General features: G+C 43.9%; 1 protein-coding gene across 2 annotated transcripts in view; it reads left to right on the plus strand.

Moving 5' to 3' along the window:
• Positions 1-11,216, plus strand: part of ncoa1 (nuclear receptor coactivator 1) — a 36,121-nt gene extending 24,905 nt beyond the window's left edge. Inside the window, exons 16-20 of one of the 2 annotated variants that reach the window (XM_079643512.1) lie at positions 526-630; positions 3,823-4,216; positions 6,487-6,655; positions 8,095-8,284; positions 9,244-11,216. In XM_079643512.1, coding sequence (XP_079499638.1) covers positions 526-630; positions 3,823-4,216; positions 6,487-6,655; positions 8,095-8,284; positions 9,244-9,420 — 1,035 coding nt within the window. In that variant the 3' untranslated portion in view covers positions 9,421-11,216. The remainder of the gene's footprint in view (positions 1-525; positions 631-3,822; positions 4,217-6,486; positions 6,656-8,094; positions 8,285-9,243) is intronic. The other variant, XM_079643513.1, reaches the window with a different exon arrangement.
• Positions 11,217-12,754: the final 1,538 nt, after the last annotated feature.

The raw sequence follows: 12,754 nt of genomic DNA on the forward strand, positions 1-12,754 counted from the left end.
AGCCGGAACTAGCCCTCGTGGAAACGCAACAAAAAACGGGCCGGGTTTGGCACGGGACGCTTAAACCGTGCTACGCGCTGCAGTGGAAATGCGCCATAAGAGTTGTGATGTTTTCTTCTGATTCAATGACTCAAAATCTAGCATTAAAAGTAAAAGCAAGGAAAAACACGTTTGAGTTTTTTTCACACTTTCTCTGCTCTAAGTGCTTTCACATACTTTTCAAATGCTGAGAGGTGCAATGAAGCTCAAAGTATTGACTCAAAGCTTTCTCTTTTAGTCTAAATCCTATAATAGCTCTTATCTAAATGTGTAAGTATTGATTAAAAAGCTCTTTAAAGAACTCCCCTGTCCTCCATCATCACTAATACATCTCCCCTCCCATCCGTCTTCTCTGCCTCTGTCGATGATCTGATTGATTTGTTCTGTATTATGAAATCCTGCCTTCCTTTTACTCTACTATCATCCTCTCCCTTCTTCTCTTTCAACACCTGTCTGACTTCATGTGTCTCTCTTTCTTTTCCTCAGCTGCAGAACAGGATGTCAGGCATGACTGCATTTCCTGCAGGAACCCCCCCACTTGTGAACATAGGGATTTGTCCGGGGGTCCAACAGCCCCAGATGCCCTTGCAGGTGGGTCACACACACACACACACACACACACACACACACACACACACACACACACACACACACACACACACACACACACACACACACACACACACACGAGTCCTGCACGGGTCTGATTTTCAAGACCCGATCCCGCCCTGCACCCGCGACGTGCAATACCGAACCCGCCCCGCTACCCGCACATATTGCCAATTAGTTCCCCAACCCGACCCGTCAGCAAAGCATCTGCAACCCGACCCGAACCCGCATATATATATGAGCAGTGAAAACGTGCAATTATTAACACACGCAGTTGGATATTTGGCTCAAAAAGCGTGGGATGTTGGTTATTCTCTGCATCTAGGATGACACCAAAAGCCTCCCAGACGTTGGATTTCGCTCTTGAGGAAGTGTTATTGAAAATGCTGTATTCTCCGCTATAGAGCTTCACCTCAGCCATTCAGAATGTGGCGCGCTCAGCAGCAGATTGATGCGCTGCAGAGGTTATGATTATGCGCGGTCCCACGGGGGAGAGGTCTGAGGATTTAAACATTAAACTAAATTATTATTATTTTAATATATTTATTATGCAACACCCGCGACCCGACCCGGACTCTGACACACACACACACACACACAGACAGACAGACAGACAGACAGACAGACAGACACACACAGGCAGACAGACAGACAGACAGACACAGACACACACACACAGACACAGGCAGACAGACAGACACAGACACACACACACAGACACACACACACAGACACAGGCAGACAGACAGACACAGACACACACACACAGACACACACACACAGACACAGGCAGACAGACAGACACAGACACACACACACACAGACACACACACAGACAGACACACACACACAGACACACACAGACACAGGCAGACAGACAGACAGACACACACACACACACACACACACACACACAGACACACAGGCAGGCAGACAGACACACACAGGCAGACAGACAGACACACACACACGCACAGACACACACACACAGACACAGGCAGACAGACAGACACAGACACACACACGCACACACGCACACAGACACACACACACACACACAGACACAGACACACACACACACACACACAGACACAGGCAGACAGACAGACACACACAGGCAGACAGACAGACACACACACGCACAGACACACACACACAGACACAGGCAGACAGACAGACACAGACACACACACGCACACACACACACAGACACAGGCAGACAGACACACACAGACACACACACACAGACACAGGCACAGGCAGACAGACAGACACACACAGACACACACACACACACAGACACAGGCACAGGCAGACAGACAGACACACACACACACACAGACATAGGCAGACAGACAGACACACACACACACACACACACACACACACACACACACACACACACACACACACACACACACACACACACACACACGCACAGGCAGACAGACAGACACACTGCTGTTTAGCCGGAAACACAACCAACATAATTTTGTTTACATCGATTCGAACACAGGGAATATAGCTTTGAGCTGCTGTAATCAATCATTTCCTTTTCACAGTAAATCAAATAACTATATGCAGGGTTGCTTGTATTGAGCTTGATGGAGCGTTCGATTATCTCTGGGGTTGTTGTTCTGGTAACTTGCATCATTTCCTGCAGGAGCAGAACAAATAAAGTAAGTGACTAGCTTGTAAACAAAGTGGAGCATTTAGTCGCTAAACAGGTATTTTCTACCGCCATCTGTAGAGACTAAAAGCAGAGCAAAGAGAGTCGATATTTACTATCTAATATACATCATTGGATCAGAAACGCAAGTCCAAATAAAGATTTTTGTCAATGTTGTGTTTAGCTAATTCTGCTGTTCAGTGTGGTTGAAAAATATATTAATGCAGGTTCTAATAAACGGCTAAATATAATGGCAGTAAGCAACTAAATTAAGATGCAGGTTCTCTGGGTACCGGTGACCTTGATGAATATTTATTGAATTTTAACAAAATGGCAATATGCACACGTGAACATTTCTGAACAAAGTATTGAGGTGCTGCAAAGAAGTCCCGGCCTAAAAACAGTCTTCTATAGACTAGGGCTGCACGATCTGGGGAAATAAGCTAATTGCGATTTTTTTCTGACAGATATTGCGATATTTGTTTTTAAGCGACCCAAAGGAAGTTTATTGTAAAATGCGGCCATACCTCCGGCTAGGAAGGTCGTATCAACGTGCTCCCGTCTCTAGCACCCCCGCAGCCCGAGCTACGAGTGAAAGAACTAAACTTACATGAAACTTCCGTTGGGTTGCTTTAAAGTCAAGCTTCAGTTTAAGATTCACCCTGTGATAGAAACATGTGATGGAGCATTACTAACCTGACTCAGATGGTTTCACCTAACCATCTAGGAGAGCTCCATTGGAAGCCATTTGGAAAGGGCAGGCACTTTCAAAGATACTTGGCAGGTGATTGAATCAATCTGTCTATCACCTTCTATAATGGGCCACTTCTGATTGGTTAACAATGGCTGGTACATGTGGAGCACAGCACTTCTGATTGGTGTGGATGACTGACACACAAGAAGGAAAAAAAAACTAAAAGAAATTGCAGATTTTGCGATTTGATAATTGCATCATTTAAAAATCGCGATTTTAGATTTAAAATCGCGATTTTAGATTTAAAATCGATTAATCGTTCAGCCCTACTCTAGACTCGATAATAAAGCCTGGAACAGATCCCACCATGATTATTTTAATATAATATAATATTCAAGTCTTCATTTAAAAACTCACCTGTTCACCATGGCCTTTGACCCCTAACCCATCACAGCTTCCACTCCTACTGCGGCCTTGGGTCCCTTAAAAGGCGCTATACAGTTGTAATCTATTATTATTATTATTATTATTAATATATATTTTCGATGTTAATGGAGATATTATCTTTACGAATGATCACTCTAAGGTCCAATCTTTTTACAATTGCTGCAGCTCTCCCAAAGTGTATTGTATATTACTTTGAAGAAAAGTCAATAATTATTTCTCTGTAACGTTTCCCTTCTCATTTTTTTTTTTTTATTTACTTTTTATTGGCAAACATTGTCACAACATTATTGTACATTGCATCTTTACACGAATGACCTACATCTGTTCATAGTTGTAACATGCTCTTTTCCACGGTGTCTCTCAGCAGCCTCCCCTGAACGCCCAGATGCTGGCCCAGCGTCAGAGGGAGCTCTACAGCATCCAGCACCGTCAGAGGCAGATGTTCCAGCAGAAAGTCCTGCTGATGAGGCAGAACCTGGCCGTTGCTCCGACTAAAGGTCCTCCAACAACACCTCAACCACAGCAGCAGCAGCAGCAGTTCACCTTCCCACCAGGGTACAACAGCCCAATGACGGGAAAACCCCCTACCTCACCAAGTCCCTTCAGCCCCCTGTCCCCCGGGGCTCCTCTGGACAACAAGCTGCCCGGCAGAGTCCCTTTGAGCAGCCCCACGCTGATGAGTGGTGTCCAGGGCCAGTTCAGCAGCTCCGTCAACGCCTCGCTGCAGCAGGGACTGTTCCAGCAGTTCGGAGGGGCCGGTGAGTTTGTCAAATCTGTTTTATATAATCATGTGGTTCAAGCCATACTAGTGAGTATTTGTTAGAAAAATCTCACTTGTCACCGGCTTGGTCTTCAATATCAGGATACATGTATTTATTATCCTTGCAAGAATGGAAGTAGTCATCACACACAGGGCTGCGTGGGACAAATAGTTCCCAGAGTAGAGTCCTTGATATGCTGATATACAAGAGAGGGTGTTACAGTCAAGAAGATGGAAGAATACTAGGGGTGTAACGGTATTCGTACCGAATAATTTCGGTACGGGCCCTTCGGTTCAGTACACTTGTGTACCGAAGTGTACCGAACGAATATAACGTTAAACGTAAAAAATTGAGAACGTGAACAACTTTTTGGAAGTAATCTCCGGTGCTTCGTCGCAGCATTCAGAGTAATTTGCTCACTTTGGGTTCAACGCATCATAGAGCGACCAAGTCATTTCATTGGACGAGAGGCATACTATGAGAGCTGGTCACAGGGATGCGTTCAAATGTAGTCAGTCATTTGAGGACATTGAAGTCTCCGGTTTTGGCTTCACAGTTACGTACAAGGATGACGGACAAAGACAGGTGGACCGAACCAAAGCTGTTTGTCGGCGTTGTTCAACTACAATTGGTTACGCGGCTGGCAATACATCAAACTTGCACACTCATTTGAAAAGGCATCACCCGAACGTGAATATCACCGGTACCAAGAGAAAAAAGACTGAAGTGCAAACCCAACTCCCGCTAGCATTTAAGCCTCCACCACTCGCAACAAGTTCAGACCGAGCCAAAGCTATTACAAACATCCTTATGTTGCCATGTTAGCAAAGCGCTACCTGGCTGTATCTGCTACCTCTGTCCCTAGAGGGTGTTCTCCACAGCAGGAGACATTGTTAGCTCCAGCAGATCTGCCCTTTCAGCAAGCAATGTGGACAAGTTCATTATTCTTTAAGAAAATACAATGACAAGCAAGTCCTAATGTCAAACTGGCTGCTTAGGTACGAGTACAGTTCAAATACAGATTATTTCAGTTCATCGAAATGCTGCACCTTAATGTTTGTTTTATTTGATCTTTTATTCATTTGAGTGAATAAATTATTCACAGTTTAATAATAATTAAAACCCTCCAACAAATATTTTATGTTTTGTGATAATTTGTTCTGCTGTACCGAAAACGTACTGAGCCGTGACCTAAAAACCGAGGTATGTACCGAACCGAAATGTTTGTGAACCGTTACACCCCTAAAGAATACTGGTTCAAAGCAGTATTCTGACATTAGTTAAGATTAGCTAAGGTCTGTGTAAGCAATAAACATGACAGTCATAGAGCTTATCTCTCTCGGGGCCGTGTCATCATGCCAGCCTTAGGAACATCATAACTTCAACACAGTGTCTCATGAGCGTCATCCATGTAGTCAGACATCCGGCTACGTACACAGCTACGTAGGGCCTCTGTTATCATGTGCTACTCTGATACAGAAGGAGCATTCAGTATTTTCCCAACAGTATTCATTTAGTTTCTGGAAGGAGGCCGATCTGTTCTATTAGAGAGCAGGAGAGGACGCTGGCACGGTCTGTTGCCGCTTCTCCCCCCGTCTTTCTTAGACAATTTTTGTTATTTTTAGCAAGGATTCTATGGATGTTTCTACTTACGCCCCTTGTAGCACTTTGAAAGGTGCTTTACAAATAACATTTATTATTATTTTTATGACCAACAGTTGTCTCCATTGGCATGTGTGGTATCAGCAGAAAAGGGTCATGGAACCTAGAATTATTTAAAGTCTGGGAGGAACAGAAAATGCAATTTGACACTATGAGGTCAGGAAGAGTTCAACTATGTACGCATGCACTTTGAGATGCATATATAAGCTGTCAGATCTTCTTAGTATGTTGGGACATTACGCTATTGACTCTGTATCTGTGTTTTATTGATTCCTCTTTGTCTTATTCTTTAATGTTGTGAGTGTTACATCGGATCCACGACATTTTCAAGGACACATCTTCTACCATATTTGCAAGACCAGGCTAAGTTTACACATAGAAACATATCAAATTTAGCTTCTCCTTATGGTGGATTTCATCTTTAATTCAAAGGCCAACCGTTACAGCCTTGTTAGTGAACATCTGAATCCCCAGGCTCCTCCTCCTCCTCCTCCGACAGACAGACAGTATATTTAAGACTTGCAGAGAATGAAGAAATAAAATAGTGGAATTAAATAGTTATTACTTTTTTGTGAATTTAAGAAATGCATTTTCCTCTTTTAAAGTAATCGCCCAGGCCGACCCATCTTTCCCTCCGGAGATGAGCCCGACCAGTCCGTTGTTGTCGCCTCAACATTCAGCCTCCCAGAGTCCTTTGCTGCAGCAAGCCCCGCCCCCTGGCTACCAGTCACCAGAAATGAAGAGCTGGCAACAGACCGGCATGAGCAGCAACAGGTAAGGAACAAATGTTGTGCAAACATTAAAGGTCCCCTATTATACTGTGTTTCATCAATATATTATAGGTCTCAGATATATCCAGAACATGTTTCTGAAGTGTTCGTCTCCAAACACCTACAGATCATTGCAGCATTACCCATAATCCCCTCTGTTTCAGCCCTGTTTCAAAAGTGCTGATTCTCTGTCTGTTACTTTAGATGAAAATAAGGAGCCCCTCCCCACGCCCCCCTGAGAGACATTTGGTTAAAGATAACTCAATTGAGCTCTAGGAGGAGATTCAGGTGATAAGGGGGGGGGGGGGGGTTACCTTGGTTTCTGATTGGCTAATGGTTACACAAGACAAAACATCGTTATGACATCATAAAGTGGCCAAAATCTGATCAGCTCATTTTCAGACAGGTTTTTATAGAAATGGATCAAAAAGAGAGAGAATTTTTGTTCCTGAAACTTTCAGAGTCTCTTTCCACAGAGGGGACACATGTTGATGTAGAAGACACATGGAGAAGAGGGGACACATGTTGATGTAGAAGAGACATGAAGAAGAGTGGACACATGTTGATGTAGAAGAGACATGAAGAAGAGGGGACACATGGTGACGTAGAACAGACATGAAGAAGAGGGGACACATGGTGATGTAGAACAGACATGAAGAAGAGGGGACACATGGTGATGTAGAAGAGACATGAAGAAGAGGGGACACATGGTGACGTAGAACAGACATGAAGAAGAGGGGACACATGGTGATGTAGAAGAGACATGAAGAAGAGGGGACACATGTTGATGTAGAACAGACATGAAGAAGAGGGGACACATGGTGACGTAGAACAGACATGAAGAAGAGGGGACACATGGTGACGTAGAACAGACATGTAGAAGAGGGGACACATGGTGATGTAGAAGAGACATGAAGAAGAGGGGACACATGCTGACGTAGAACAGACATGAAGAAGAGGGGACACATGGTGATGTAGAAGAGACATGAAGAAGAGGGGACACATGTTGATGTAGAACAGACATGAAGAAGAGGGGACACATGGTGACGTAGAACAGACATGAAGAAGAGGGGACACATGGTGATGTAGAAGAGACATGAAGAAGAGGGGACACATGGTGACGTAGAACAGACATGAAGAAGAGGGGACACATGGTGATGTAGAAGAGACATGAAGAAGAGGGGACACATGGTGACGTAGAACAGACATGAAGAAGAGGGGACACATGGTGATGTAGAAGAGACATGAAGAAGAGGGGACACATGGTGACGTAGAACAGACATGAAGAAGAGGGGACACATGGTGATGTAGAAGAGACATGAAGAAGTGGATTTTGCATGATAGGTGACCTTTAAATGTTGTATAAAAGACCGCCCGTTTGTTACATGATTATAATTGACACATTGACACATTTGTAATGCTCTGATTGTCTGTGTGCTGCAGCCTGTTCGGTTCGTCAGGACAGAGTGCAGGGCAGGCGTTTGGCCAGCAGGGGGTTTACAACAACATGAGCATCACCGTCTCCATGGCGCCCCGGGGCTCAGGGGTCGGATCTCTAACCGCCATGGGGCAGCCGGTGGGCCTCAGCAACAGTAACCTCAGCAACGTGGGCTCAGTGTGCAGCGACCAGCAGGTCAGTGGACAGAGGCTCTTCCTCCCACACCGCTTCCAAAAAATCACTCCAAACCCACCTGTTCAACACTGCATTCAACCTCTGACCCCCACCCCCCCTTTTCTGTTTGTCTCTTTATGTATTTTATGTCTTTATGTTTATATTATTATTATTATTATTATTATTATCATCATTATACCACCTGACTTTGTAGACCTTTCCTCGAAATGTAGTTTGACATTATCGACGCATCTAATGCTCGTGGGACCTTGATTTTTTTTACCTACGAGGAAAGAAACCATGCATTATCTGGGCTTATTACATGGCTTGGTTGAATACTCGATTCTGATTGGTCAATTCAGAACACGTTACACGTTGTTAATACCAAACAGACAGACTGCTGTCAAGCACTTATTGACCGTTGTTAAGGAAACTCACATCTGCACAAAGAAGTCCGTTCTATTTAACTGTATACAGTTTGGCTGAAAAGCAAAGTGCATGCAGTTTGCTTTTCTAACTGACAAGAAAAGAGCGACAAGAAAAAAATAGAAGAAAAAAGAAGAAGTAGAATTTTAAAAAAGGGTTTCAAGAGAAAGAACAAAGGTTAAAATTAAGACCCAAAATAGCGGTGTGTGTGAAGCAGAAATCCTGCAGCTCCGCCCGCTGTGACGGACCGGTGAGCGGAGCAACACACACTAAGAGTTAGACCGAACACACTTAGCTATTTGATCTACCTCCGGAACAAGCTAAACTAGTTATAAATATTATATATATGTATTCTTCACTCATTACTGGATCAGTGAGCTGCATGAGGCGACGATCGGCCCCAAAATGAACAACAACAAAAAAACACAGACCACGTGGAGTCCCGAAAGGAACAAACAAAAGAACAGAACACATCACACACATCTCAAGTAGAAACAAAAGCCAATATAAAAACTACTGGTCCCTGTATCATCGTTCTTTCTCTGTCCCTGCAGGTGCAGCAGGTCCAGGTGTTTGCAGACGTCCAGTGCACCGTGAACCTGGTGGGCAGCGACTCCTCCTACATGAACGCGGGACCCATCGGAGCGCCGCCCCCCCAGAAGGGTCCTCAGGGGTCCCAGAACCCAGCAGCCAATCAGAAGAGCCTCCTCCAGCAGCTGCTCACCGAGTGACGACGCCTCAACGCCTCCTCCTCGGCCCCTCTTCTACTCTCCTCTGTCTCACTTGTACACCTCGAAGGGTCGGAGCACCATTAGCCGTCTCTGTCTCACCGCTCGGATGGAACGATGGATTCTTTTGGGATGCTTTGACGCCCAAATCAGTGGAGGTTTGGATTCACTTAGCCTCACCACTTCTGGATCTTGGTACTTCTTTTGAGAGAAAAGTCAGAAGGAGCAGCAGTGTATTTAAACCTGCCTGTCTAATCTGTCTGACAACCTGTCTGTCTGCCTCAGCCTATCAAAAGGCAGTGTTGTCTTGCTGCTCATTCCTTGGTGACCTACTTCCTGCTTCCTTAACCCGAGAAAAAAACCAACTGCAACATTATTGTAGATTTGCCAAGTTGTCGTCACTGTCAAATCAGGGCCGGGCTCCGTTTATTTTGTTTCTGTCGCAGCAGCAGCAGTGCATCTTGGGAGCTTTGAGTTGCAGCATACAGCTGAGTTCATCATTTTTAAAGTGTCGGGGTTAAAGTGTCCCACACGGCAGCCCCTCTGGCTTTTCATTTGTATCCTTTGTGTTTTGTTCACTCTACCTGTCTCTCAGCGATGTGGGAATGTTAATGTTTCAGACCTCTGTTGCATTGTGGGATAGAAGCTCAGTATCAGCTGGTTCTGTGACTGTCTCTCTCTATCAGCTACAGTGCCTTCTACTACATATTATTCTAAATACGTCTTCTGTTTTTATTGTTAAATGAAATTCTGCTCTCACCGTCATCATCATTTTCATCATCACTTCAGAACAAGCTTTGACAACAGCCAGCGTGGATTGGACGGATGGATTTGATGGATGGGAGACAGATGGGATGCTGCTCAGTTTTTAACGTGTCTTTCGCCCCCTCCTAACCAAGGGAGGGGGGGTTTTATTTTTATTTTTTCAAAGTATAAGAAAAAAGACTGTTATGATTATTTAACTGTCTGTCCGTCACATTTTACCCCTCAGCTGTGAATACGGAGCCCTGTTGGGTTCTCTCTCTCTTTTTCTCTGTGTATCTTCATGCTATCTCTCAGCCTATCAGTGTTTGGGTTGTATTGTACAGTACAGAAGGACAAAGACTTGGGGATGAGCGTCTCTTGTAACTGCATATTTCTTTAAAAAAAAAAGATAATAGCCGCTTTCACACCAAGTACTTTGCCGTACTTAGTTCCCAGCACTTAGTTCCCCAATGGAACTAAAGAGAAGATCGCGTTCACACCGGAATAAGTTCCTGAGGGAAGATTACGCAAATGAAGCCGCTGACATCACTTCTTCTTCTTCTGCTTTGGGTTTACTGGCAGGCCGCAAACAACTTCACGGCGTATACTGCCACCCGAAGTCCCCGGCCGGAAGTCCCCAGTGGAAGCCTTCCAAGTAAATCGCCAGAACGCCGACACCTCCTCATCTCCACCGCTCCCGTGTTTTCTTTTGTGTTGCCATTAGTTAGTCTCTCTCCGTTGGTGCGCGGGGCTAATGCTAATAATGCTAATGCCAGCAAATACAATGGCGGCTTCACAAAACTTTTCCGAGTTTTACGGGGCGTGGTTTGCAATCCGCCCAGCCAATCAGAAATTGGAACTTTCCCCCCTTTTCAGTCCCTGCTTTTCCTGGGGGTAAAAGTTCTCATGAACTAAGTTCTCTTTTTGGTGTGAACGTAAAATCCCAGGAACTATCGGAACTAAAAGGGAAAAGTACTCCGGTGTGAAAGCGCCTAATGTAATGAATTACTCAGAAAAGTATGTATAACGTTTGGATCTAGGGTTTTATTTTTTTTTATTTTAATGGTTTATTTCTGGCACCATGATATTGTAATACCGCTACAGTGGAGGTTATTCCATCTTCTGAAAAAAAGAAATATTGAAAGCAATTTATTATAAGATATATATATATATAGCTCCCTTCTGCATCACATTCAGCGCTATACAAGACGCCACAGTACAAAAAAAAGAAGGTTTGATTGCTTTGCTTTCTCTCGTGGTAAACGGGGAGCTAGACGTAGGGCTGCTCAATTAATCGTATTTTAATCGCGATTACAACTATGGCTTGCAACGATTACGAAAACATCGTAATCGAAATGAAAGGATTATTTTTTTATTATTATTACTTTTTTTTTTATATATATATATTTTTTTGGTTTTTCAGTTGAATTATACTTTAAGTTCAGGGTGAACAACTGTTAAAATCATACTGTTCACATTTTTTTTCAAAGTCAATGAATAATCACATTTAATAATCGCAATTACAATTATTCACCCAAATAATCGAGATTATGATTTTTGCCACAATCGAGCAGCCCTAGCTAGACGGCCATCTTCTCTTGCTTTCTCTCGTGGTAAACAGGGAGCTAGTAGACGGCCATCTTCTCTTGCTTTCTCCTCTTTTTTTATTCTTATGTATGTACAATACTTTCAAGAGAACTTGTCAGACAGTACATGTGTTTGTAACCATTGTATAAAAGAAATAATAATATCTTAAAATGCGTTTTTTTGCTGGTGATGCTAACGGTACCTAGCCGCAGCCACATGTAATCACAGCAAAAACCATTTTGGATATTGTTCCTATATAATGACATTTAAGTAGAGGCGTTAGTAATAGAAGTTCCTAACAAAGATGTGATGGATCATTTAAAAGCTGTCATGAAATCAAATCGAAACAGGATGGGTTGAGTCGCCAAAAAAACACTTTGATTTTTCTCCTGTTTTGTTATTTTTTTGGGATTCAACCCTCTTCTCCCTCCACCTCTGGTTCCCTGATGAAGACTTCACTCCACTGGCTAAACACACACACAGCTTTCTGTTGATTACTGTTGCTCAGTCAGACACTGGCCCAATCCCAAACCACGCCCTACACACTACCCCTACACACTACCCCTCCTAGTGAACTCCGTGGAGTGACACTCGCAAACTCCCCTCTCACCGGCAGAAACAGGAAATGCCGTAACTGTTGGTTTCAAATCAGCGTCTCTTAGACAACGAATACAAATTAATAACTAAAATAAAACTCCAAACATCTTTAATTGTGTTTAGGTTATCATGAGGTTGTTAACATCGCAGTTTATCAGTGGATGTTTGCTGGAACTACTTAAAACAGCTTGTTTCCTGACGGACACATACAGCGTAGAGTCCGGTCAGGTGGAGCAACACGTGAAGTCAGCACAGACGCAAACTCGCTGTTTGAGGGCTTGATAACCCACTCCCCCTCCACACTCGTTGGTTTGGAAAAGCATTTAATGTGGTGGACCCTCCGCGCAAACGGAGGGGTAGGGCGTAGGGCGTGGTTTGGGATTGGGCCACTGTCTCTCTCAGCGATAAC

This window comes from Notothenia rossii, assembly GCF_949606895.1.
Source record: "Notothenia rossii genome assembly, chromosome: 8".
NCBI classification, from domain to species: Eukaryota; Metazoa; Chordata; class Actinopteri; order Perciformes; family Nototheniidae; genus Notothenia; species Notothenia rossii.